Source organism: Euleptes europaea, chromosome 19 (genome assembly GCF_029931775.1).
Source record: "Euleptes europaea isolate rEulEur1 chromosome 19, rEulEur1.hap1, whole genome shotgun sequence".
NCBI lineage: Eukaryota > Metazoa > Chordata > Lepidosauria > Squamata > Sphaerodactylidae > Euleptes > Euleptes europaea.
In genome coordinates this window covers 19,787,207-19,813,038 of record NC_079330.1, presented here as the reverse complement: position 1 = coordinate 19,813,038, position 25,832 = coordinate 19,787,207, and the positions used below count along the sequence as shown (strand labels likewise).

The following is a 25,832-nucleotide window of genomic DNA, read 5'->3' as shown; positions in this document are numbered from 1 at the left end:
TAGGTAGCACAATTTTTAAAGTTTTCTATAGAACGCCGTAAATCAGTCAAATGGATGGATGTATTAACTCACAACACTGTCTTATGCAAGTGTCTTTTAACCATTTTGTCTGTTTATAGCTCAGATATTTATATTTTTTACATGTTACCGTATGTATAGGGATTTTATGCCAATAAAGGATGATGTGACTGACTGACTGGCATCAGCAAGCCTGCTGCAGAACAGAGGAGGTGGGCGAGGCTTGCTGGGATGGGGGTTAGGTGGCACGTTGAATAGAAGAAAGATTTCTGTGCAACTTTTTATTTCCAGCCTCTCCAGATTGCAAATAACCACAGAAGATTTGGAACCACAGTTATTTTCTCAGCTGCGCCACCTCCAAGAGCTGGACCTGTCCGACAACCTGCTGGAGAAGCTTCCCGACAACCTGAGCCTGCCGAACCTCCGCATCCTCAATTGCAATGACAATCAGCTTAAAGATGTGACTGCCTTGGAGCAGTTCCCACAGCTGAAAGTACTAAGCTATGCGAACAATGTAAACCTGACAGTGAGTATAAGAATTGGCAATCTATGGGATTCTATCCATTCATGGGATTAGGAGGTCTTCCAGGCATGTTTGCAAAGCCTTGTTAGTCTGTCTGAATGTCTCCAAATATTCAAGGGTAGCCTCAAGTAGAGCGCATTGCAGTAGTCTAGTCTAGATGTAACTAAGGTATGGATTACTGTGGCTAGATCTAACAGATCTAGGAACGCATGCAGCTGACACACCAACTGAAATGACAAAAGCACTGCAGCCACCTGGGTTTTTAAGGTGACTGTTGTGTCAAGTAGCACTCCCAAGCGACAAACCTGGCTTTTCAGGGGAAGTCTAACTCTGTCCAAGACAGGAGAGATCTGAAGTCCCTGGTCTGTTTTTCTACTAACCTACAGAACCACTGTCTTGTCAGGATTACGATTCAGTGTGTTCACTCTCCTGTAGCCCATTACTGACTCCTCGCACAGGTTCAGAACATCAACAGCACCCTTGGAATTTGGTGGGAGAGAAGGTAGAGCTGGGTATCATCAGCATATTGGTAGCACCACAGCCAAAACCTCCTGATGACCTCTCCCAGTGGTTTCACGTAGATATTAAATAGCTTTGGGGATAAGACTGCACCCTGTGGAACCTCCCAGGCCAATAGCCAAAGGGGAGAGCAGGAATCCCCCAGCACCACATTCTGAGACCAACTCCCCAGATAGAACTCAAACCACAGTAACACAGTGCCCCCCCCTCCCAGTGCTGAGAGGCGGCTCAGAAGGATACTATGCTCAGTAGTATCAGAGGCCATTGAGAGATCCAGCAGGATCAGCAGAACTCTCAGCCCCTCATACCTCACAAGGTGTCTCTAGTGGGGAGAGGAAGGGAAGGCAGCTTGAGACTCTTTCAAGGTAGAGACAATCGGGAGATAAAAAGCAACTCTTCTTCTCCTCCTCTTCTTCCTCCTTGCCAGTGATTACTGAGACAAAACCATTCTTGGTCTCCATCCATCGATGTCTGTCCTGGGCAGGTTTATCCAGGGCTTTTTTACACTCAGATTAGTTTTGTAACCATCTCGAAACTTTCCACATCTTAGTACACCGTTCTTATCTGCTTGACCAACAGTTCCCAACAAAGTCTATCCCTCATGCCAGAAATAGAGTGAAAAGGCAAAAGGGCAGGAAGCCAAAAAAGCGAAGCAGGCTAAAGAGCCTTCTGCTTCACACAAAGGCTTAATACAGGTGATGCCTTGAAAATATACATGAAGGTCTCAGAGAATATAACAGAAGGTTTGATACTTGGCATATTTCACCTTGGCTCGTCTCAGTGTGCTCCCATCCGCCTTATCATAACATCCCATTTCAGGAGCGCTTATACACCCCGTGCTACTGAGGAAGTTGAAACAGTGGGACAGTTGTATTGTTGCATTGCCCACTTATACAATGTCCCCAGGCACGCTTTTATTCAACCTATCCTCGGAGATCAGAGGAATGGTACACCTCCCTTCTTCTGGCTGACCTTGAGCCTGGAATCTCAGCCACAGTTGCAAGATTCTGTGCAGCAGCCAGTCTACTGAGGCACAGTGCTGACTTAGTGTATAGTTGTATATTTTTTTATGCTTTTACTGTACCTTTTATTGTATATACACTTTTAGAAATGTTATCTTGTCTAATTGTGGTGGACTTGGACCATAATAAATTATTATTTTCTGTTACGGCATAGAAAGGCTTAAGGAGCTGATTCTCAAGGCTGTTTCTTCTTTTTTTTGCCACCACTCTGCAGCCTAGCGATGACTATAAGGTCATGTTTCTTCTGCGAAATCTCCAGGAGCTGAATGGCAAAGATGTCACCAAGCTGGCCAATCATGTGAGGGTGATCAACAGTCGTGAGCTGACCAGCAGGGTAAGCTGGCTGATGCCTCTTTCATTTACCCACGTATGGTGCAATAGGGCATTAGAGCCAAAGCTTTTACCCTCTGTTTTTGTTCTTGGAACCTCACTGTAAGGGGTATATATAAACTGTGCATATATTAAGTGAATGCTGGCATTCATTTAAGCATGTTCTACCTCTGTAGCCAGGTTGGATTAACCGTGAAGAAGAATACTGGCACTACTGCGTGTCGGGGGTCCCCAACCTTTTTGAGCCTGTGGGCACATATTGGAATTCTGACACAGCTGCTGTCAAAGCAACATTTTAAAAAATCTTCCAATAGGAACCTGGTCCCGCCTACTTCCTAAAAAAACACTTGGCGGCACCTGAAAATGTGTCGGTGTTGTGGGCCCCTGCTTTATGTGGCGGGTCACCATTGCAGCTTTCGTTTACATTTTTAAAAAATTGAAACCGTTCTTTTAAAAAATGGCAATTTCAGTTATAACAACTTGATAAGGACCCTGAGTTTCTGAAGAGTCCCAGGAGTCAGTACTCTGCACTCTTATCTTGGTTTGATGTCATTGATATTCCTGGTCCCTCTGCTTCCACTTTATCTGTCCCGCATGTCCTGTTTCAAGACTACATCTTTTTCCAGCTCTATTTCAGACTGCACTGTGGAGTGCTTCCCAGCAGGTATTTAAAGCAGTGCTTAAAGCACAGAGCGGGGTGTTAGGATCTGTGCTGAAGGAGAATCTATAATCCAAAATGGAGGGTGGCTGGGTTGTCCTGTACTCCTAGGAGGCTTGTAAAGGTGCTCATTGGCTGGGAGCTTGAAGAGGGTCTTGTTTGTTTTTTTGTTTTTATTTTATTGTATAAAATATTTAATTGTTTTTCACATTAGCACTGCACAAAAGAGTGTACATTTCAGACAGTTAATCTGTGTTTAGGGATTTGTATGAGCAAGAGTCTAGTCCTTTAATATATGGTTATTGCCCCATTAGGCACATCAACCTGAATTACTCTATTCTATGTTTTACAACTAGAGAAACTGGTTCCCAAACATCTCAATCGCTTTCCCATTACGGCCATTTCGCGTGCCTGTTTTTATATGATGAAATATTTTCTTACTTATTTTGGAAGTGCCTGTTTTGATATCCAACCATGCTCTCAAAGGGAGGAACTTCAACTAATATATCACTAATATCACTTAAGCAGGATTTAATGAGCGACAAGCCTGAAACTGGTCAGCGGAATTGTAAGACAACCATAATACCCTAATCAGGAAAAAACCCGGAGTGAACAGATGGGTTTTAAAAATCTTTAAAGGCCCTGTGCCCTGGATCCTGCAAATCATGGCAGGAATATGGTTTTGCAATTTGGGGACCACCAATTTGAGGCCACCAATGTTACATCAGTGGCTTATCTCAGTGAACAGAAAGGAACATCTGGGAGAAGGTACTCCATCAATTATCCCAGACACAAAGATATTTACAGTAAAGCACTGACACTTTAAATTTAGCCCAGAAATATATTGATAACCAGTGGAACACATTTAAATATGGTATGCTCCCTGCAGTTAACACCAGAAATCAATCTGGTTCTGCCGCATTGTGGCTTATTGTAGTATCCAAATGGCCCTCAAGGCTAGCTCTCTGTTGACTGAATTACAGTACTATAGTCCAAAAGCAAGGTTACTTGGGCATGCATCACAGAGGGAACATCCTTCTATTACAAAAAAATAATAATGGCAGAGTTGGTGAATCATCCAAACCTGATAAAACATGCCCTTTGCTGCTGCCTCAACCTGGACACCTAGGAGGAGACCAAGAGCATCACTGACTTATAGACATAACCTTGTGTGTGTAAAGTGCTGTCAAATCGCAGCTGACTTATGGAGTTTTCAAGGCAAAAGACTAACAGAGGTAGTTTGCCAGTGCCTTCCTTTCCAGAGCAACCCTGGCATTCCTTGGTGGTCTCCCATCCAAATACTAACCAGGACTGACCCTGCTTATCTGATGAGATCTGACGAGATTGGGCTGTACCATCGTGCCTTCCCTCCAGACTTGACTTTACAGGGGAGAATATTCCTACTTCTGTTAGGCACAGCATATGTATTGTATCACTTATCGCAAGAACGGTATGATTATGTGCAAAAAAGATTCTGAATCTGAGAGCAGTGTCCGTACCTAGATGCAAGCCACTGGGCAGTACAACAAAACAAATAACTGACCTACCAAGTAGCCAAGTTTGCAGATGACACCAAATTATTTAGGGAGGTTAAAACAAAATCGGACTGTGAAGAGCTCCAGAAGGATCTCTGCATACTGGAAGAATGGGCATTAAAATGGCAAATGAGATTCAATGTGAGTAAGTGTAAAGTGATGCATATTGGGGCAAAAAATCCCAACTTCACATATACACTGATGGGATCAGTGCTGGCAGCGACAGACCAAGAAAGGGATCTTGGGGTGGTAGTGGATAGCTCAATGAAGATGTCAACCAAGTGTGCTGCTGCTGGAAAAAAGGCAAATTCCATGCTGGCCATAATTAGACGAGGAATAGAGAATAAAACTGCTGATATCATATTGCCCTTGTACAAAGCTATGGTGAGACCACACTTGGAAAACTGTGTACAGTTCTGGTCACCGCACCTAAAAAATGATATTACAGAGCTTGAGAAGGTGCAGAAAAGAGCAACCAAAATGATTAGGGGACTAGAGCAACTGTCCTAGGGGGAGCGGTTAGGACACTTAGGGCTGTTTACCTTGGAAAGAAGGCGGCTAAGGGGAGACATGATAGAGGTCTATAAAATTATGCATGGTTTGGAGAGGGTGGACAGGGAGAAATTTTTATCTCTCTCCCATAATACTAGAACACGGGGTCATCTGCCAAAGCTGGAGGGTGAGAGATTCAAAACAGATAAAAGGAAATATTTTTTCACACAAGGCATAGTTAAATTGTGGAACTCCCTGCCCCAGGATGTGGTGATGGCTGCCAGCTTGGAGGGCTTTAAGAGGGAGTGGACATATTCATGGAGGAAAGGGGTATGCATGGCTATTAGTTAGAATGGATTCTAGTCATGCTGCATACCTATTCTCTCTAGTATCAGAGGAGCATGCCTATTATTTTGGGTGTGGTGGAACACAGGTAGGATGGTGCTGCTGCAGTCGTCTTGTTTGTGGCTTCCTAGAGGCACCTGGTGTGAACAGACTGCTGGACTTGATGGGCCTTGGTCTGATCCAGCAGGGCCTTTCTTATGTTCTTACTTAACACTGATCACAGTGGACTAGGTGTGTGTGTGTGTGTGTGTGTGTGTGTGTGTGTGTGTGTGTGTCTGTCTCTCTCTCTCTCTCTCTCTCTCTCTCTCTCACACACACACACACACACACACACACACACACACACACACACAAAACAATATAAGGGTGGGAGAGACATCTAGATGAAGTTGTAATTGGGAAGGGGAGAATGATTCATCAGTAGTATTTGAGTGAATAGAAATGTGGTAATAGTTCTGAACATAAAAGTCGGCATCACTTATTACCTGATGTCACGGTGTGTTCTAAAAAGATAATGTGTATTGCAAAGACAAATAGTGCATTATAACAATATTCACATTGAAGATCTCACGAGGGTAAAGGTTTTTTCTGTAACATAAGGTAAAGGTCCCCTGTGCAAGCACCGGGTCATTCCTGACCCATGGGGTGACGTCACATCCCGACGTTTTCTAGGCAGACTTTTGTTTACGGGGTGGTTTGCCAGTGCCTTCCCCAGTCATCTTCCCTTTACCCCCAGCAAGCGGTACTCATTTTACCGACCTTGAAAGGCTGGAAGGCTGAGTCAACCTTGAGCCGGCTACCTGAAACCAACTTCCGTTGGGATCGAACTCAGGTCGTGAGCAGAGCTTGGACTGCAGTAGTTCAGCTTTACCACTCTGCACCACGGGGCAACATAACTGCCACGGGACAACATAACATAGGAGGAATGCCTCTTCTAAACCAGTGCTATAACACGTATGCAGTCTAGAAACGAAGTATGCCTTTTGCTTCAGAACTATTCTTACTGATATGCAGTTTCAATCAAATTGGCTGATTTAATTGATGAATGAAGATTTCTTCACTAATTTGCTCACTGCCCCACACACACACCTTTTATTTATGCTATTAACAGTATAAGGGACAGTATGGCAAAGGACATAAAGTCAAGTTTGAGGGATGGAGACAAAGTGGGAAGGCGATAGACAACCCCTGCAGATCCAGGGCAGGAGGAAGGAATTTGAGGATTGACCAAGGGAGGAGAACTCTTTTTTTTTTTAATTTAAATTTATAAATTTTTATTTTTCAAGTTAATTCAAATTCAGTTACAAAAATCCATTAACATATTGTAAGGCAGTAGAACTCCTGTTGGAGATTTGAGCACAGTGAACTGGTCTTTTGAACACCCCTGTTCACCCATGGATAAGTTTCCACGATCAGACCCGTCCTAGTTCCTGGGCCCCATAGCCTGCTTGCTTTAATGTGAAGAAACTGGTGTCTGTCTCTTCCTTTTTTGTATCTGGTGTTTTCAGCATAGTATATGCATTGTGAAGTCAGCAGAGCAGATCCTCCTGTATATTATTTTTCAGATGAGTTCTATATGGTTTTCTCTTTGTCCAGGTCACCGCTCACTGGGGGAAAAACTTCCGTAACCAGCTCCCTAAGACTTTGTCTCCTGAGCAGCTGAAATCGATCCGAAAAAAATTTGTGAAGTCAGCGCAAGCCCACGTTGCGTATGGACCCAGCTCGCTCAGCGACTTTACCCAATGGCGGGTAAGTTCAGCCCCGTTCACCTTCGGGGGCCCTTTGAGTGTTGGGTCTGATACATGCAGGACCGAAACACCTGGCACAGAGTCTCCGTTTATTTGATTTCAATTTCTTTCCCTCTCGAAGGTGAGTCACAGTAGATCTTCATCGAGCAGAGAAATATACAAAATTCATTGGGGGAAGAGGGGAGGCAGCCCAATTGCGGCTTAGTGACATGGAATTTTGCATAAGCCAGCGTTATTGTGGTTAGTATTAGTATGATCAGCCTTTAAACCAGGAGTTGCTTGATGGTTTGGCTTGTGAACTGAATGTGGAAGCCAGAAACCCCCCGCCATCTTCTCTCAACGTTTTCCAGCCAGCTTCATATTGTGATTATCGATACTGCTTCCTGTTGGGGCTCTTATGTAAAATTATTGATGTCGCAGTTGAGCTGGCCAATCCTTCTGGCTGTTAAAATGGCAGGAGAATTTCTCTTTAGCAGACTGTAGCCTGAATAATGCATATAGATTTTACCTGCAATCAGAAACATTCTGGCAGTGTGATCGTATGCAGATGGTTGTGCTCGTAAGCCAGTTGAACTTGATAGATAAAAACATGACACTGCACAGGATTGGGAGCTTTTACTTTAAAGGTAAGCATTGCCAAAACAAAGGGTAGTAGAACTAAAAAAAAAAAAGCCATGCATTCTCTAGTTTTAGCATAAGCCAAGCGTGGGAGCATTGGAGAAAGCACGGATTAGCCTTATTAGTTTCCACTTTTATAAATCACCCTCATTTTAGGGTTAATACTCAGACCCAGTATGTTTTCACATTGGCCTAAACATAATTTTATTGATTTTTTGAGGTCAAACATGATAGGAAAGTATTGTCAAAAGCTGACATTTTAACTAAATTGAAGGATTCATATGGGCGCTGATACATTTATTTGCAAGGTCTGTCCCTACGTCTTCCCTACGTCTGTCCTTAAGTTCTCCAGAAACAATTATGAGAGGAGATAACTGCCTTTGAAAAATCTAATGTTAAATAGAACCACCCACTTCCAAGAAGCCATCTCTGCCTTACATCACTTACTATTGGAAAGAAAAACCAAATTGCATGAAGGCTTGGGGACAGGATTTAGGTGAACAGCTAGGGCTGCAATCCTGAAGGGGGGGCTGAAGCTCTTTAGGCACCAGTGTGACCCCACGCCGGCGTAGGTGCCACTTTATCACGGAATAAAGTGGCACCTACGCCGGCGAGGGGGCAAACATGCCGGTGCCAGAAAGCTGCATGGAGGGTCGTTCCTGGGGACGGAGCTGTCTTCAGGCATATTTCTAACCCCTTTGAACCCGGGAACACCCGCTGGAGCTGTGGCATATTTTCAATGGGGGCATTTTCCCTTTTTATATTTTAATTTCCTTTTATTTTGTTTTCGGTGGCCGGGATGCTTCTGTGGAGGTGGTGCAGCTGCACCACTCCCAGCCACCACGGATCTACCCCCCCATTAGGAATGGGCTGTAGAAAAAGATATGGCAATTGTATCCTTTAAATTCACAATGGATTAATACTAAAGCAAGCTTGTTCAAAGCGATTGTCTGATGGCACCTCACCATCAACTCCAGTGGTGTTCACCTACCAATCCAAGTTTGTGCTGGGAGAATTGTGAAATAGAGGATAATTTCTTCTGTATTTGATGGTCCTCCGCTAATGTCCAGAGGTAATCGAGTAGAGATCCCAGCACATTGGACTGCCTCATTGGTTAAAAAGTATCAAATGACCCTAAAATAATTCTTCTGACTTTCCAGAAAAAAATATCAAGTCCTATTCAGTGAGTGAGAATTTATCTCCTGTCTTCAATAGCTGCAAAAATGCAAAATGCAGCACAGTGGAAAAGTAAGCAATTCTCATAAATTAAAATAAGAGATGAAAGAGTATGGGATCACTTAATAGCTGATAAAATAACAGCATCATTTGAGACCAGAGAGAGTAAAACACACACAAACTGTTTCTTGAGAAATCGCAGTAATTTTTATTAATCTTGACGCAGGACTTCAAATTCATATGTAAAATATAAAAAAGAATTATTTTATCTATTGTCTTTACCGTTGTATTTATTCACAAGTGTATCTATATAACTCATAGGCTTTTCGACAGTACAAAATTATTTATAAAATACTGAATTTTAAATAAAATAGAATAAAATATCTAAATTTATCAGTCATATAACATCTAATTAATACCGTATTATAACCTTTGTAACCTGTTTCCTCTCCCTTGGCAAAGCACCTTAGTAAAACTGACTTACACTTTTCTTCTGCCTCTGAAAAGAAATCAGAATGTTATATTTTAACATATTTTATAAGCATGATATCCTTGATATAGTTTGTATTGTGTGTTATTTGTATTAATGGATGTTTCTGTGAACAAGTTCGAAATAAAATGGAGACTTCAAAAAAGAAATACCTCTTCTACAGTTTGACTTTTAGATTAGGACTGCAAAAGGATTAATTTGTTTGTGTGTACTAAAAATGTTTTTGATCAGCTCCAAAGATGCCCCTGAGTTAATCGGGTAGTAGATTTTTCAATTCATTGATGACAGGTCCTATCTTAGAAGAGGTGTTCTCTCTTCTAAGATGCTGCCTCTTGTGCATATGTGCACATCACCAAAAACCAATAGGATGCTTTTTGCTTGTGGTTTGGCGTAGTGTTTAGAGTACACATGAAGCTGCCTTATACTGAATCAGATCCTTGGTCCATCAAAGTCAGTATTATCTACTCAGACTGGCAGCTGCTCTCCAGGGTCTCAGGCAGAGTCCCTTTAACTGGAGATGCCAGGGATTGGAACATATGGAACATATGAAGCTGCCTTATACTGAATCTGACCCTTGGTCCATCAAAGTCAGTATTGTCTACTCAGATCGGCAGCAGCTCTCCAGGGTCTCAGGTAGAAGTCTTTCACATCACCTACTTGCCTAGTCCCTTTAACTGGAGATGCCGGGGATTGAACCTGGGACCTTCTCCATGCCAAGCAGATGCTCTACCTCTGAGCCACGGCCCCTCAAGATTAAGATCTGAGAGACTGAGGTTCAGATCCCTGCTCTGCCATGGAAGCTTGCTGGGTTACCTTGGGCCAGTCATACACACTCAGCGTAACCTACCTTGCAGAGCTGTTTGTGAGCATAAAATGGAGGAGAGGAGAATGATGAAACCCCTTTTGGGTCCCCGATTGAGGAGAAAGGCAAGGTATAAATGAAGTAATTAAATAAATAAAATTTGTGTGCAGCTTTGTGCAATTAAATACCTAAACTCACATGGTTAATAACTGGGTAACTGCCCTAGTACATGCAGTGGTAGCCCCACGCTAGGTGCTGTACGGAATGATGCAGCCCCCATACCTACAGAGGTTTGCTGTCTTTCTTGGACAGGCATGCTGCATGATTAACAGGCTTGTGTTACTTGAAAGCTTCTGCACATTTATCAACAGTGTTTAATCTGAGGCAAGATGTTCTCCTGTCTCTATTGTTTGTTCTCTGGCACCCGTGCCACACCACAAACTTAATTTACCTTGGAAAGGAGAAATAAGGCAGTTGAAAAAAAGAGTTCTTGGTGGTTAATGTGGCTGTGGGCTGATATAAGGCATCCATTGCATGTTATCAGTGTTACTTAACTTCGTTGTATCGTCTGGAAAATCAGATGGCCATTGCAATAGTTGGAACACCTGTCCCCACAGTAAGGTTGCCAACTTCCAGGTGAGGCCTGAAGATCTCCCGCTATTATAATTGGTCTCCAGGCGATAGAGATCAGTTCCCCTGGAGAAAATGACTCCCCAAACCCTGCCCTCCTCAGGCTCCACGCCCAGAATCTCCGGTATTTCACCACTCAGAGCTGGCATCCCCACCCCACAGTGATTAACTGGCAACCAATGGGATTTCCTTAGGGCTGTTTATCTCTAGGCTCTCAAAATTAACATACGAAAAGGCAGGCAATCTGACCCTTCCTCCTCGCTTGCTGAATTCCTTCCTGCAAGGGAAAAAGAGGCAGCTAGAATGTATCAAAGTTTCTCCAGAAGAGCTTGGAGTTTGTGAATCAGGGAGTGTAAAACTCCGTTTAACTTCTAAGAGCAGGGAAACTGATCCAGCAATGCTGTGCAAGGAATCTGGGACAGAATTTGAGCCTCCTGCAATATCAAAAGCTTTAGCCTTCCTACTGCTTTAGCCTTCCTACTGGTTTTCATTGTTTGGAAATCAAAGAGGGAGAGGGCTGAGAAAAAAAGCCACGGTGAGTCTCCTCTTTCTTTCTCTCTACCCATTCTTCCTCTGCTCTCAGCCTTTTGAGGGATCAGTGTATATCGCCTGGTGTGAGAAAGACTCTTGAACAACTGCTGCTTTTTGTATTTCCATTGGGAGGACTCCATTGTTACTTGCTATTCCCAGAATGCCAGGGGTACAATCTGACCCCAGCACCATTCAAAATCTGCACGCCTGCTTTTACAGAGGATGCTCTGGCGTGGTGTTAACAGTCATAGCTTGAGACATCTGCTTTCTCACTGCCTCTTTTTTTTCTTGTAACACCCAGTCTTGATGAGAAGTTCAAAGAACCCAAAAACTTGCACACTGTCTCGTGTCATTTTTGTTGATCCTAATAAAAGGTATTATGTGGCTTTTGTTTTTGGCTCTTTGGAATTGTGTTTCCCTTGGAAACATTTCTGTGTCCATACTTAAAATATTTATATCTCTCAAAGTGGTTACAAAACCCTAAAAAGAAGACAATGTTAAATAAAGTAATAACAATGACAAGTTATAACAATAATAAAAATGTAATTCAGTAGAAGAAAGTAAATACAACACATGATTATCTTGGTCTCATCCAGGAGTGCTGCTCCTGTATTCTATGATTTCTTAGCTGCTAAGAGTATTGGATGTTTTTCAGTTGGGTAGGGAAATCCCATCAAGAACTAGTTTGGGCCTCTGCTTGTGTCGCAAGTTCCTTCAAAGTTGCACAGGTATGATGTGTGGCTGCCTGAATATGTAGTCACAAGAGATTCAAAATACTGCATCTCCTGACAAAGCAGCTCTATTTTACCCTGGATTCTGACACTCTTTTGTTTTCCTGCATTGAGTATTTCCACCTTTTGTTGACATTTGGCTCTCTTCTGGATAACTTCCTGCAAAGTGCTTTGCCATTTCCGTTTTGCAAGAATTGCCCTGGAAAACCTTGAAGCCTAGAGGTCACTTCCTGGAGACCAGTGACCTGTGCATTTTTTGGAAGAATTTTGGTGTGTGTGTGTGTATGATTTTATCAGTTGTCCCTTCGTACCCTGAAGTTAAATATATTTGACTTCCTTGAAAATGTACATGTGGAATATGGGAAAAGAGGTTTGTGTCAAGGTATAAGAGGAGAGAAGGAGAGCCAGTGGTTAGACTGTCAGATTAAGAGCTGAGATTGCCTAGGCTCAGATCCCTAATCTGCCATGGAAGTTTAGTGGGTGACCTTGGGCCAGTCATACACTCCTATCATAACCTACCTCACAGGGTTGTAGTGAGGATGAAACAGAAGAGAGGAGAATGACATAAGCCACTTTGGGTCCCCCGTTAGAAAGAAAGATGGGGTATAAATGAAGTAAATAAGTATGTTGCTTCTGTAGCAGACACGTTGAGCCATTAAAAGTTGTTCCAGGGTCTTGAAGTTACAGTAACAGTAGCCTGGTTTTGCAGTCGTCCAAACTCTGCTGCTATGCAGGCTATGCGGCTGATTTGGGCAGATCAGTTAAGGAGAGACCAGTTTGTACAGACCAATTAATGCATAAATTGAGACCGCCAAACATATGCAAGTTCTCTCCCCACACCCCAGCATCACGTTTAAATAGGCCCGATGTCCATTACTGCTTCTCTTGCCAAAAAAAAGAGCAGAGAATCCTGTGGTACCTTACAATTAACAAATGTGTTGTAGCATATGTTTTTAAATAAATAGCTGAATAAATTGGGTCAAACCAGAAGGCGAAGCAAGTAGCGAAATTCTGTGCCGCAATATATAAGATCCGCCCGACAAAGCTGGGGCTTGGTAATTTAACTTAAAATGGAGAATGTTTTATTAATTCGAGGTTTGTTTAAATTATACAAACTGTCTATGAATTGTATACCCTAGAGTTTTAGTTACTGTACATTCTCCAGTTTTAATTCTGTAACTGATATGAATTTTAATGGCATTTGCCGTATTAATAAATAAATCTGAATAATATTGTGGGTCTGAACCCACTGTTTCAGATGCAGTAAAATGAACCTCCGTGAGTAGGAATTTTTTAATACGCAGAGAGAAGGGAGAAAAGAATTGTAAATGGTGGTTTGTCTGAAATTTTTACGCTGGAGCTGATTTGTATTCAGATTAAACACAGTTCTCAGCTCACAACCCACCAGCAGTTGGTGGTAACACAGATTACATAGTTAAGTAGTTTAACTCCTGTACAGCCTGGGAACATTTTCCGAGCTGTGGAGCTCCTGGCCAATGCTATGAAACCTATCAATTAATTCTAGGTGGCTTCTCCATTTGAAGTTCCTTTGGTGGAGATATACCTATCCAGACAGCAAAAGGGCAAATTGGTGTGTTTGTGTTTGGGAGGTGGGGCGGACATTGGTTTCCCCCTGTGTCTACACAGCTAAAGCCTCTTTAGCACATCAGCGTGGTGTAGTGGTTAAGAGCGGTGGAGTTTAATCTGTTGAACTGAGTTTGATTCCCCACTCCTCCACATGAGCAGCGGACTCTAATCTGGTGAATTGGGTTGATTTCCCCACTCCTACACATGAAGCCTTCTGGGTAACCTTGGGCCAGTCACAGTTCTCTTCGAGTTCTGTCAGCCTCAACTACCTCACAAGGTGCCTGTTGTGGGGAGAGGAAGGGAAGGAGATTGTAAGCCGGTTTGATTCTCCTTTAAAGGTAGAGAAAATTGGCATATGAAAACCAACTCTTTCTCTTCTTCAGGGATCTCTAACCTGCAATCCAGCCAACTCACTGGCTGGGGGAGGGGCTGCTCATTTGTTAGGAACAGCTCCCAACCCAAAGCAAATATTGATTTGCAACAATGGAGTATCCACTGGCGATTCAAACCCAGGGATCAGCCTTTGCAACAAACTCCAGTACTAGCCCTCCATCAAGAGAAACTAAACGGGCATGGATCAGACATTAAAAACTGAAATACTTGGACACTAGCAGAGGAACATTTTGAAATCTTGGGCATTAAATGGGAGTCTTAAAAGTTGCAGGACTTCAGCAGGAAAAATTTCCAAGAGAAGCTTCAGCCAGAAGCTACTGAGTTGGAATTCATATGCAGATTGGTTATAGATTTGGATTCACTGGGGATTTGGGGTGGTTAGTTCATTACAGAAAGGAGTTTCCTCTCAGGGTTACGTGCACTATTCAGGTTCATCCAACTTTCCCCATTAATCCACAGATGAAAGTGGTTTCTGTACCCAATCAGAGTGGAACTGCTTAATTTTGTGGGGACCGTTTCTTGTTTATGTCTGTGCTCTGCAATGTTATGTAGGAAACAGGACTTCCGGCCTCTCTATAATAGCTTCCCTGAGCTGTTTGTAGCTGCCTGCATCTGGTGCAACAGTCTCTAGCTTGTGAAATCAATTTGTTAGCATTTAAGGCAGTACAAGAGTCTCTGTTCTGTTGGCTGCAGCAGAGGCTAAGGTTGCTTCCACATGGTTGTTTTGCTCTGTCTTGGCATCCAAACTGTAGCAGGTTTTTTTGGGAGCATCCTCATGTCATCTCCTGTCTGGGGTTTCCCCTACTTTGATGGAATCTTTCCCAAACATGATTTCACAGAACCTTTTTGGAAAAGATCACCAAGTGTCTGCATGCCCCGTGAATAGGAAGGTGTGTATTTTTTTACAGTCCCACCAATCCACAATGGTACCGTTTTCATTGCCTTTGTGCTGTGCCCCTCCCCCACAGCCAATATCCGTACTATCACCCCCAGAGGATGTTGGGGGGCTTTTCTAAAAATCGGCAATTGCATTTTTAAAATGAAAGCTTAGAGTTCACAGGGACTAGTAGATTGTGATAATAGATTGTTGTGATGTAATTGTGCTACAACGGTCTGGAATTACCGATTTTTTAAAAAGTCCTATGGTGGCAAGAGAGGAAATGGGGGCCATGGGGCCTGAAGCAAGGGAAGTGTGAGCAAAATAGCCGTGTGAGTGCTCCTTGGCCTCTGTGAATACCTCTGCATTTGCATTGTCAATGAAGAGCTACACAGAGAATCACTGGCCTTGGAAGAAGCTGAATGCACCTACCTCTCTGGAGCCTGTTATTAAAGTGAGTAATGTATGTTCTGCATGCAGATGTGTTGGGCAGCCAAACTAAAGGAAAGACATGGGATGTATGGGTTGGAATGACTTCCCGACATCCCCATTTTTGGGGGGAAATTCCCTGGCTGTCCCCAGCAACCAGTGTGGCTCAAAGACAGTGCACATGTAGGCTTAGAAGGGCATTACTCAGGATGACACTGTAGGTGTGTAGAGTAACTTTCCTAGTTACTTCTTGGTCATAATACATCTTGGAGATTCCAAGAACCCTCTGCTCCTCCATCTGCTCACCACCTCCCCAGGTAGCTGATTCCACTGCTGAACAAGTCTCACTGTAAAAAAAAAAAAATTCCCCAATGTCCAGTCAGTACCTTTCCACCTGTAATTTATACCCATTATTGTGAGTCATATCCTCTGATGCCAACAGGACAGCTCCCTGCCCTACTCTTAAGTGACAGCCCTTCAACCTCCTCTTCTCCAGACTAAATATTCCCATGTCCCTCAGCCTTTCCTCATAGGGATTGGAGATTTAGCTGGCTTCTGGAAGGTTCTAGAAGGTTCTTGGACAAAAGGTGCACTCCTCCCTCAGTTCTCTCTTTGCCACCGTGGAGAGGACGCTAGTATTTCTAGTTCTTCTTACTCTCCTGACCGAGGTAAAATATTGACAGTTTTTGATGGTTCTACTGAGTAGATTTATTCTACAGAGGGCTTTATTTTAAAAAATGCCACCAACAGGGCTTAAAAATGGGTCAAAACAATAACCATTCTGAATGCCTCTTCTGCCCGGGAGAAGGTCATAATACGTCCGATTGCCAGTCCCACAGTCCTTATTTTATGGTGCTCCTTGAAAAATCCCCTAAACTGGAATTTAAAAGTCCAGTCGCTTGTGCCGCTTCATCATTTTGCTGTACTTTGTGCCACTGGGGTCTTTTGTAAACACCCCCCTCCCCGCAATCCATTTTGAGAAGGCCCTTCTTTGAGCAAACGGTTTCTTGACATTCAGAGCTGTTTACCTTTCTGTTATCAGGATTTTGGGGTTAAACATTCTGTGGAAGGATGGCAAGGATTGGTCTGTCTCCACCGTTCTTTCAGTCGGCCCGTTCCAGCAGAAACATTGCTCCGAGTTGGGCCCTTGAACAAAAGCCCCCTTTGGTCAGTGGTTGCCCTGAATCAAGCCTGACTTGGGGGGCTTTGGGCTTCTTGGGGTCAACAGGGCCACGTGAACTAGGTGTCTGCCAGAACGGGTCTTCAGACGATCTCAGAAATCAGGTAAGTCGTTCATAAAGGAGTAGGCAGCCCTTCAAACCCGCTGGCCCCAGACCACATAGGACTTAAGAACATAAGAAAGGCCCTGCTGGATCAGACCAAAGCCCATCAAGTCCAGCAGTCTGTTCACACAGTGGCCAACCAGGTACCTGTAGGAAGCCACAAACAAGATGACTGCAGCAGCACCATCCTGCCTGTGTTCCCCCGCACCCAAAATAATAGGCATGCTCCTCTGATACTAGAGAGAATAGGTATGCAGCATGACTGGTATCCATTCTAACTAATAGCCATGCATACCCCTTTCCTCCATGAATATGTCCACTTCCCTCATAAAGCCCTCCAAGCTGGCAGCCATCACCACATCCTGGGGCAGGGAGTTCCACAATTTAACTATGCGTTGTGTGAAACAATACTTCCTTTTATCTGTTTTCAATCTTTCACCCTCCAGCTTTAGCAGATGACCCCGTGTTCTAGTATTATGGGAGAGGGAAAAAAACTTCTCCCTGTCCACTCTCTCCAAACCATGCATAATTTTATAGACCTCTATCATGTCTCCCCTTAGCCGCCTGTCAGCGAGGGCGTCCAGTCGAGCCCCGGATAAGCAGGCTCCGTGTGGCGTCCCCTCCCCATGCTCTTTGTTTCACCCGCTCTGCGTTTCAATAGAGTTCCGCTGTGAATCGTTTGGCACCGTGGAACAATGCCTGAGAGCCGGGAGATCGTTTGCTAGTCAATTTCACAAGTATGTGTCGAATGGGTAATTGCCAGCAAACACCTCCTTATTGTAAATTTGTATCCTTCCCTTCCAAGACCGCTCCACTGCACCTTAGCTTTTTGTGTTCTGACATTACCATAATCAATCCTATTGTATGTCCCCTATAAAGACAACCAGTATTTCCCCCATCTGTATTCTGAACTTAAGTTTGTATAGACCTACTGAACCCGTTTGCTTTCTTAATAAAACTTTAAACTCTCTGCAACATCTGGAGTGAAGTTTACTATTGCTGAAATGCAACGAGGTACTGAAGTCTGACACCGCCTTCTTTCCAAGCTAAACAGCCCTAAGCATCTTGGCCGCTCCCCATAGGACAGTTGTCATTTGGTGTCATCTGCAAACTTGGCTACTTCACTGTTTAACCCCCAACTCCAGGCTTGAACGGTCATAAAAAAAACAGAAGAAGGGGGAGAAACCTCTGTTAGATGACAAAAAATGTGCATTGTTTCCTTCCTGCCTCTGTGTTTTTCATTAAAACATAACCATTCCCCTATTCTTCCATTAGGTGGAAATGATTGCCGAGGAATTCTTGACATCGCTGATAAATCAAGAAGACAACCCTGCTCCTGAAGCAGGAATAAAAACAGAGGAGGAGGAGGAGGAGAAAGAGGAGGAGGAGGAAGAAGAAGAAGGCAAAATTGCAGAAAGTGTGGCTGAAAATAAAGCTGCTTCTAAGGTCAGGACTATGTAAATGTACCACTGTACCTTTCCTCTTCTCAGTGGGTTTTACTTTATTCAGGCTTTTCTTGGTGAAATTCAGTTTCTTGGGGAGAAACCATAGTTTTGCTTACAGAGTGGCTGGGTTCAGTTCCTAGCATAGCCAGAGAAGGCTTCTGCTGAAGTGCACCCCTCATTCAAAATAGTACAGGGCAGAACAGATTGGTGTTATAGCCCAGTAGAGGCCAGTTTCAGAAGCCAGCATGGTGTAACGGTTAGCACGTTGGGACTAAGATCTGAGCGACCCAGATTCAGACCCCCACTCTGCCACAGAAACTTTCTGGGTGACCTTGGCCCAGTCACACACTGTCAGCCTAACCTACCTTACAGGGTTGTTGTGAGAATCAAATGAAGGAGAAAAATGTAAGCCACTTTGGTCCCCATTTGGGAGAAAAGCAGGGTATAGATTAAGTAAATAAATAAGATAAAATCAGTTAATGGCTTCTTTCCCCCCCACAACCCAAATCAGACTAGAGGTGTTGAGACTCAGAAATCTGACCTGATGCAAATGTACAGATGCTTTTCCATTCTTGATTTTCAAGCACTTCTCCTTGATCTCCTTTCTTTATTTAGAAAGCAAATCCTAGTTCAGGCGAGGCCTTGCAAAATTTTTGGCATTGTTACTGGTGATGGGAATGGTGTAAAGGTGTGTGTGTTTGGAGGGAGGATTGACCATTCGACTGACTGCTGACATGTTCCTCAAGTGTTCTTGAAGCATTAACGTTATTCGAACAAAAAACAAATCAAGCATCAACAGATTTTGTATATTCGCTAATTAAAAAAGCAAATAAACTGTTATTGTGAAACAACGAAATGAAGTTTTTGAAAACTACAGTGAATTGTTACAAACAGTTCTCATTGGCTGTTTTCCTGGATCCCCCAGGGCCAACCCAATTAAAAGCAAAAAATTAAATTAAAAGCAAGGTAAGAAAAATTAGTCCAGTGGTAAATCAGCACTGCAGGCCAATTCTCCGTCTGCAGTTGCCTGCAGTTCTAGCAGGTCGCCACCAGGGAGGGCTTTGCAACCTTCATTCCTGTCTGCTAAAACTTGACAAAAGAGGAAAATCAAAGGAAGCAGCTACCTCACAGAGGCATTTTTGGTTTCAGGGAACATTTGATGATACTTTACCTGTGGTCACTTAATATGCAGCTAATCGACTGGGCGCTGACCCCGGGGGTGGTGGGAATGTGTGTGACCTTTGGGTGTGGGATGCCACTCTTTTCAGACAGCATGCTCCTTTAGTACTCCACTCCCAATCTATGGGACTCAGCTGTGGGATACCACATGCAGAACGCTCGTAACTCCGACAGGGGAAAGTTCCTGATGGGACTGTGCTTTGGTGACACCGTAGGGCTTGCTAGAGGAATATGGCCAGTTGGGCAAGTTGTAAAACTGGTATTACTCTAATGACAGTGAATCTTTTCCCTGTGTCGCAAGAATCAATGAGCTCAAGTTATAAAGCGTGCATCCCATTGTACCAATGGCCATTGGATGTTCCCTGATATTTTCCTTCCTAGGGCACAGTAACCCCCAGCAAGAGGAAAGGGGCTCGTTCCAAAGGAAGAGCTGCACGCAAAAGATCCCGTTCCCAGAGCAGCTCTAAGGAGGAACCGTCTCCCAGCCCCAAGAAGACCAGCCGCCTGCAGGACGAGCGCAGTCCCGAGGAGCAGAGAGCGTCTCGCCCGCAGACCGAGCAATCCCAGCCCGCCCTGGATTCCGAAGGGGCTCATCGGAACGGTGGGCGGCTTCCGAAAGCACGTAGCCATAAAAGGTCCAGCCAGAAGAAGGAGGAGCACAAGGAAGAAGAAGAGGAGGAGGAGGAGGACGAGGAGGAGGAAGAGGATGAAAAAGATGGTTGTAGCACCCCAGACAAGGACTTGGAAGGCGAGGTACATGGATAGCCTTCTGCTGGAGGGCTTGCTTGGACTAGAGCAGTGGTTCTCGACCTTTTTTGCACCATCCCCCCTTTCACCATTGTTCAGAATATAATTCCCCCCTTCCCAAGATAGTCTAACTAAAAAAAATAATAAACTACAATTTGACAGATTGTACATAATCTACAGGACATCACACTAGTGGTCCCAGTTCCCCCCCGGAACCCTAAAATTTCCCCCCCAGGGGGAATTCCCCCCTTGTTGAGAACCTATAGACTAGAGAGTTGCTGGAGTTCACTTTTTTTACACAAGTGTTTTCATTGGCTTGCAAAAAAGCAAGCAGTTGCCAGAAAACAATGAGGGCAGTGCCGACGGTGCATGGAGAAAAAATGACAACTGGGAATATGTCATCTATTGTCTGCTGTCAAAATCCTGATTTGGGGAGGGGGGTAGATATTAAGAACCCTTACATCATGGTCATCAGATCCCAGGTCAAATAATTTGCTTCTGCTGTTTTGAAACAAGTCAATTTTATCAATCACCAATTACTTGGTAGCTAAAAAGGCAAATGCTGTCTTAGGCTGCATCAACAGAAGTATAGTGTCCAGATCACGCGAAGTGATGGTATCGCTTTACTCCGCTCTGGTTAGACCTCACCTAGAGTACTGTGTTCAGTCTTGGGCACCACAATTTAAGAAGGATGTAGACAAGCTGGAACATGTCCAAAGGAGGGCAACAACGATGATGAGGGGTCTGGAGACCAAGTCCTATAAGGAAAGGTTGAAGGAGCTGGGTATGTGAGCCTGTCATAGAGAGGATGGTGCTGAGTTGTTTTCTGTTGCCCCAGAAGGTCAGACCAGAACCAATAGGTTAAAATTAAATCAGAAGAGTTTCCATCTAGACATTAGGAAGAATTTTCTAACAGAGCGGTTCCTCAGTGGAACAGGCTTCTTCGGGAGGTGGTGGGCTCTCCTTCCCTGGAGGTTTTTAAGAAGAGGATAGATGGCTATCTGTCAGCAATGCTGATTCTGTGACCTTAGGCAGATGATGAGAGGGAGGGTATCTTGGCCATCTGCTGGTCACTGGGTGTGAGTATGTGGGGGGAAGTAGTTGTGAATTTCCTGCATTGTGCAGGGGGTTGGACTTGATGACCCTGGTGGTCCCTTCTAACTCAATGATTCTATGAAGTAGGACATCCAGGATGTTCACTAAAACGTTGGTTGAAAGTGATCAAATCATGTATTTCAGTCTGCTTCCAGATACATTTATTCTCTGAGGCCCGGTTCTCCCTAGTGATGAGCTTGTGTCTGGCCTTTCTCACTTCACAGTGTGCTCACATGACTGAAAGCCACTCCATTAAAAAAAAAATCCCTGCCTATAGAAAACTAGCATCTGGGCAAGGAATTCTAGCCTAACTTGTCCATGAAGTGCTGGTTTCATATGCGCAGAGAACTGTTCTTAGATTCATGTATGTCCTACTAGAAATTACTTGATATTCTAAATTAATTCTAGAACCAGCGTGGAGAAGTGGTTAAGAGCGGCGGTTTGGAGCGGTGGACTGTGATCTGGAGAACCGGGTTTGATTCCCCACTCCTCCACACGAGTGGCAGAGGCTAATCTGGTGAACTGGATTTGTTTCCCCACTCCTGCACACGCAGCCAGCTGGGTGACCTTGGGCAAGTTACAGTTCTATTAAGAGCTCTCTCAGCTCCACCTACCTCACAGGGTGTCTGTTGTGGGGAGGGGGAGGGAAGGTGATTGGAAGCCGGTATGAGTCTCCCTTAAGTGGTAGAGAAAGTCAGCATATAAAAACCAACTCTTCTTCTTAATGTTGTGAAAATACCTTTTATTTACTTACAACCATCTAATGTGTGATTTACCATCTAAGCATGTTTGAACACAAGTGTATGTCTTAGCAGAGGGTGGCAGGACCACCGTAGACATCACCAGTTGTAGGCTTGCAGGAATGAATCAACCTGCAGTTGATTCATGCCAACAGAGGCGGAGGAAAAGATGGGGAATGTTGTGTGTGTGAAGTGCCATCAAGTTGCAGCCAACTTATGTGAACCCTTATGTGATCGTACAGAAGTGATTTGCCATTGTCTGCCTCTGTGTCGTGACCCTGTACTTCCATGATGGTCTCCCATCCAAGTACTAACAAGGGGCAACCCTGCTTAGCTTCCAAGATTTAATGAGATCCGGCTAACCTGGGCCATCCAGGTTAGGGCAAACGCAACTTCCCTCACTGGGAATTGAACCCCGGGCCGAGGTGGTGAGAGCACTGAATCCTAACCTCTAGACCATCAGAGAAGATAAGATGACATCAAATCACAGCTGATTTGTGGCAACCCCTTATGCGGTTTTCAAGGCAAGAGATGAACAGAGGTGGTTTGCCGTTGCCTGCCTCTGCCTAGCAACCCTGGACTTCCTTGGTGGTCTCCCATCCAAGTACTAACCAGGGCCGACCCTGCTTAGCTTCTGAGATCTACTGAGATCCAGGTCAGGCCCTCTGACAGTGTGGTGTAGGGGTTAGAGCATCAGACTAGGATCTGGAAGACCCAGATTTGAAACCTTACTCTGCTGTTGAAGCCTGCTGGGTGACTTTTGGGCGGTCACACAAACGCAGCCTGGCCTACCTCACATGGTGGTTGTGAGGAAAAGGGGAGAATGTTGTAAGCCACTTAGAGTCTGCATTGGGGAAAAAGTGGGGTATAAATGAAGTAAATCTGCCCTGTCCCATGGGCTTAGAGCAAGGGATGCGATACCTGCCTCCCTTTTGTCTCACATCAACTCTGTGATTAAGTTAGGCTATGAGAGAGCAACTTGTCCAAGGACCACTCAAAGAGCTTTGCCAGGGATTTGAACCTTGGCCTAAACAAAGCTTTTCTTTTCTTTTCAGAAGCAATGGGGGTTTGGGGGACATTAGATGCAGCAAAGAGCAGCTAAAGGTCTTTCCCAACAAAGCAAGGGTAAAGTGTTTGCCAACAAAGCAAGGAAAAAGTGTCCTTTTTGTTTAGAGGGAAAAGCTGGCCATGATAAAATTATGCTTGTTGTGGAATAAGCAGAGAGAATTTTTTTGTCCCTCTATTACAGTTCTAAAACTTAGCGCACAAAGAAAGTACATTGCCACACAGTGCATGATGGTAGAATTCACTGCCAGAAGATGGATGTTAGGTTTGAAAGAGCTAGCTATCTAATGCCCCTTGGAAAGCTAGCTTGCTAGCTAGCTAGCTAGCTAGCTAGATAGATAGATAGATAGATAGATAGATAGATAGATAGATAGATAATTTATTTACTGCCCTTAGCCAGATAAAACAGAAAACATGGGCTAATAAATTCTTACAAACAAAGAATTACAGTCCGAGTCTTATAACACTTAAAAAGAAAATTACAGCCGGGACACATCTGTCAATTGGGCTAAGAGGCTGTTCTATGGCGTCGAATTTTCATTGCTGCCATGCAAAATTTCGCAACCTGGTGATTGAAGGATTATCCCCTTGTAGGAGCATCTCAATTCTTTCTCCTGCCCTGTCAGGTCCCATTCTCGATAAGAGGGGCTCAATAAACTTGGAACGGGGTAATGTATAAAAACTGCAGTTTAGGAGGGCATGCTCAACAGTTTCTAAGTCCCCTGATTTGCAAGGGCAGAATCTCTCCTCCCAGGGTGTCTTCTTAAACCAAGGGGCATTAGATAAATTAATGGAGGAAAGATCATCACTGGCTATTAGCCCTGAGGGTTCAGTGAAACCATCATGTTTCTTAGGCAGCACAGCTGAGAATATTGCTGATCGGTGGCAATAACCAGCTGGAGCCTTGGCCTCTGTGTCTCGCTTGGAGGCCTCCAGTGGGCACCTGGTTCTCTCTCCACTGTGGGGAAACAGGGCGGTGGACTAGCTGGACCTTTGGTTTGATCTCGGCAGGGCTCTTCTGAGTTTCTTGTAAGATCTCTCCTTTGTATAATGGGACATGTATGTTTCTGCCACTGGCTCCGGGATTTACGTTCAAAACAGCCCGCCTTCTTTGCAGGAGACAATCACCCTGGAGCCCGTGCATTTTCTGCAGTGTCACAGTAAAGGCAACAACAGAGACGACTTCAAAACCCAGCTGTGGGCCTGTGTCTTTGAGCCGCCACTGGACTGTGGGACAAGAAAAGGTGAGTGTGGTTGACACAGATGTCAAAACGCCAGCGCGTGCAAGAAAGATGTTTTACTTTGCTAGTCTTTCACATTTACATCATAAGAGGTGGGGATGCATAGGCATCTCTCACGACTCACACGCCTGCTGTCTGATTCTTTAACAGCCACTGGGTTGGGTCAAGCCAGCTTTTCTACTGGTGGAAAGGAAGGAAGGAAGGAGTCCCCTTTGACCACAAAGACTGTGCTGGGGATCGTGGTACCTTTATAGATAACTCCCATTTGGGATGGGGCTGGAACTGGGTGAGATTGAGTGAAAGCATTTGTCTATATCCATCCCAATGCTAATATGTTTACTCGTTGACTAATTCCATGGTATAGCCCAGCTGCTGCCAAACTTTTTGAGTCATGGAACACTTCAGGAGAGAAATTCATCACGGAGCACTAATTTTCACCCAGCACCTATATGCTAAACCAAATGACAGTAGTATTTTTCTTTCCAATCCTTTCAAGGTGCACTAGATGTTTTGCGGAGCACCAGGTGCTCCATGGAGCACGGTTTGGGAACCTCTGCCTATTGTAACCCAAGGGCTCAGTGCAGTGACCACGGTGGTCTCTAGACCAGATGGTTCTCCTGAATGAGCTCAGAATTTAAGGAAGAATTGGAGGGAGCCGATGAATATCTCTGTTAAGGGCTTTTGGGCAGGGGCAGGTAGGCATAACACTGGCAGCACCAAGGCCCACAGCAGGCTGGACAGGGACACCTGGCCTCCATCCCAATAAAGAGATGTAGTCTTCCCAAGAACTTCTCATCCTTTATTGAAGTTTCCAAGTTGTACAATTGATTCCTGACATGCCCAGCATGTTCATGTCGCTCCTCCCGGTTCCCACAGCCCGCTTTCCACTAGCACGTGCTCACTTCAATCCTGGGCTGCCTCCCAACTCCTCTGCACCATCAGCTTAAGTGCCCATCCCCAGAATTGGCTCTCCTCGGTCCTGAGCCCCAATGAGCCCCCAGCCTTAATGGGATGTCCTCAGTCTGTGCAGCGGCGGCATGGATTAGCCAGCCTTGTCCTGCCACGGGCATTTCTGACCAGACTTTTGCCACTGGGCAGCAACCCGTCTTACTTTGTGGGATCTTCCCTCGCTGTCTGCTATGGTTCCGTGTGACTCGTCTCCACGATCCTTCCAGGAAACCCCATCCTTCTGGGATGCCACCATTTCATTGATTGGATAGATCTAGTCTTGTGGTTTCTTGAAGTCCAGTTTGCACATCATAAAATAACTGTCAGTTTCATAGCGGGATGTCGTTTGTGCTGGGTCAAAGTGAGTCACGGAATACAAGGGCTTTCTGTAAGGATGGAGCAAATTCACTCCTAGCCACCAAATACTGTTCAAAGAACGTATTCACCACATCATATAGGCAAGTGACTTTTTCCTGATAAAAAATTCCTGATAATTCCTGATAAAAATTCCTGATAAAAATTCTACCTAACTGTCAACTCTTAAGGTTTAATTTGTTGTGTAGACAGTTGGAAGAAAGCATACTGCAAAGGACTCTTGACATCAATAAATATGGAGCTCTCGTGGAGCGTTTTGT

General features: G+C 44.3%; 1 protein-coding gene across 1 annotated transcript in view; it reads left to right on the top strand.

Moving 5' to 3' along the window:
• LRWD1 (leucine rich repeats and WD repeat domain containing 1) overlaps positions 1 to 25,832 on the top strand; it is a 40,537-nt gene that overhangs the window by 6,849 nt on the left and 7,856 nt on the right. Inside the window, exons 3-8 of the mRNA XM_056864958.1 lie at positions 310 to 544; positions 2,297 to 2,416; positions 7,039 to 7,191; positions 18,013 to 18,183; positions 19,743 to 20,114; positions 24,126 to 24,252. Of these exons, the coding sequence (XP_056720936.1) occupies positions 310 to 544; positions 2,297 to 2,416; positions 7,039 to 7,191; positions 18,013 to 18,183; positions 19,743 to 20,114; positions 24,126 to 24,252 (1,178 nt within the window). The remainder of the gene's footprint in view (positions 1 to 309; positions 545 to 2,296; positions 2,417 to 7,038; positions 7,192 to 18,012; positions 18,184 to 19,742; positions 20,115 to 24,125; positions 24,253 to 25,832) is intronic.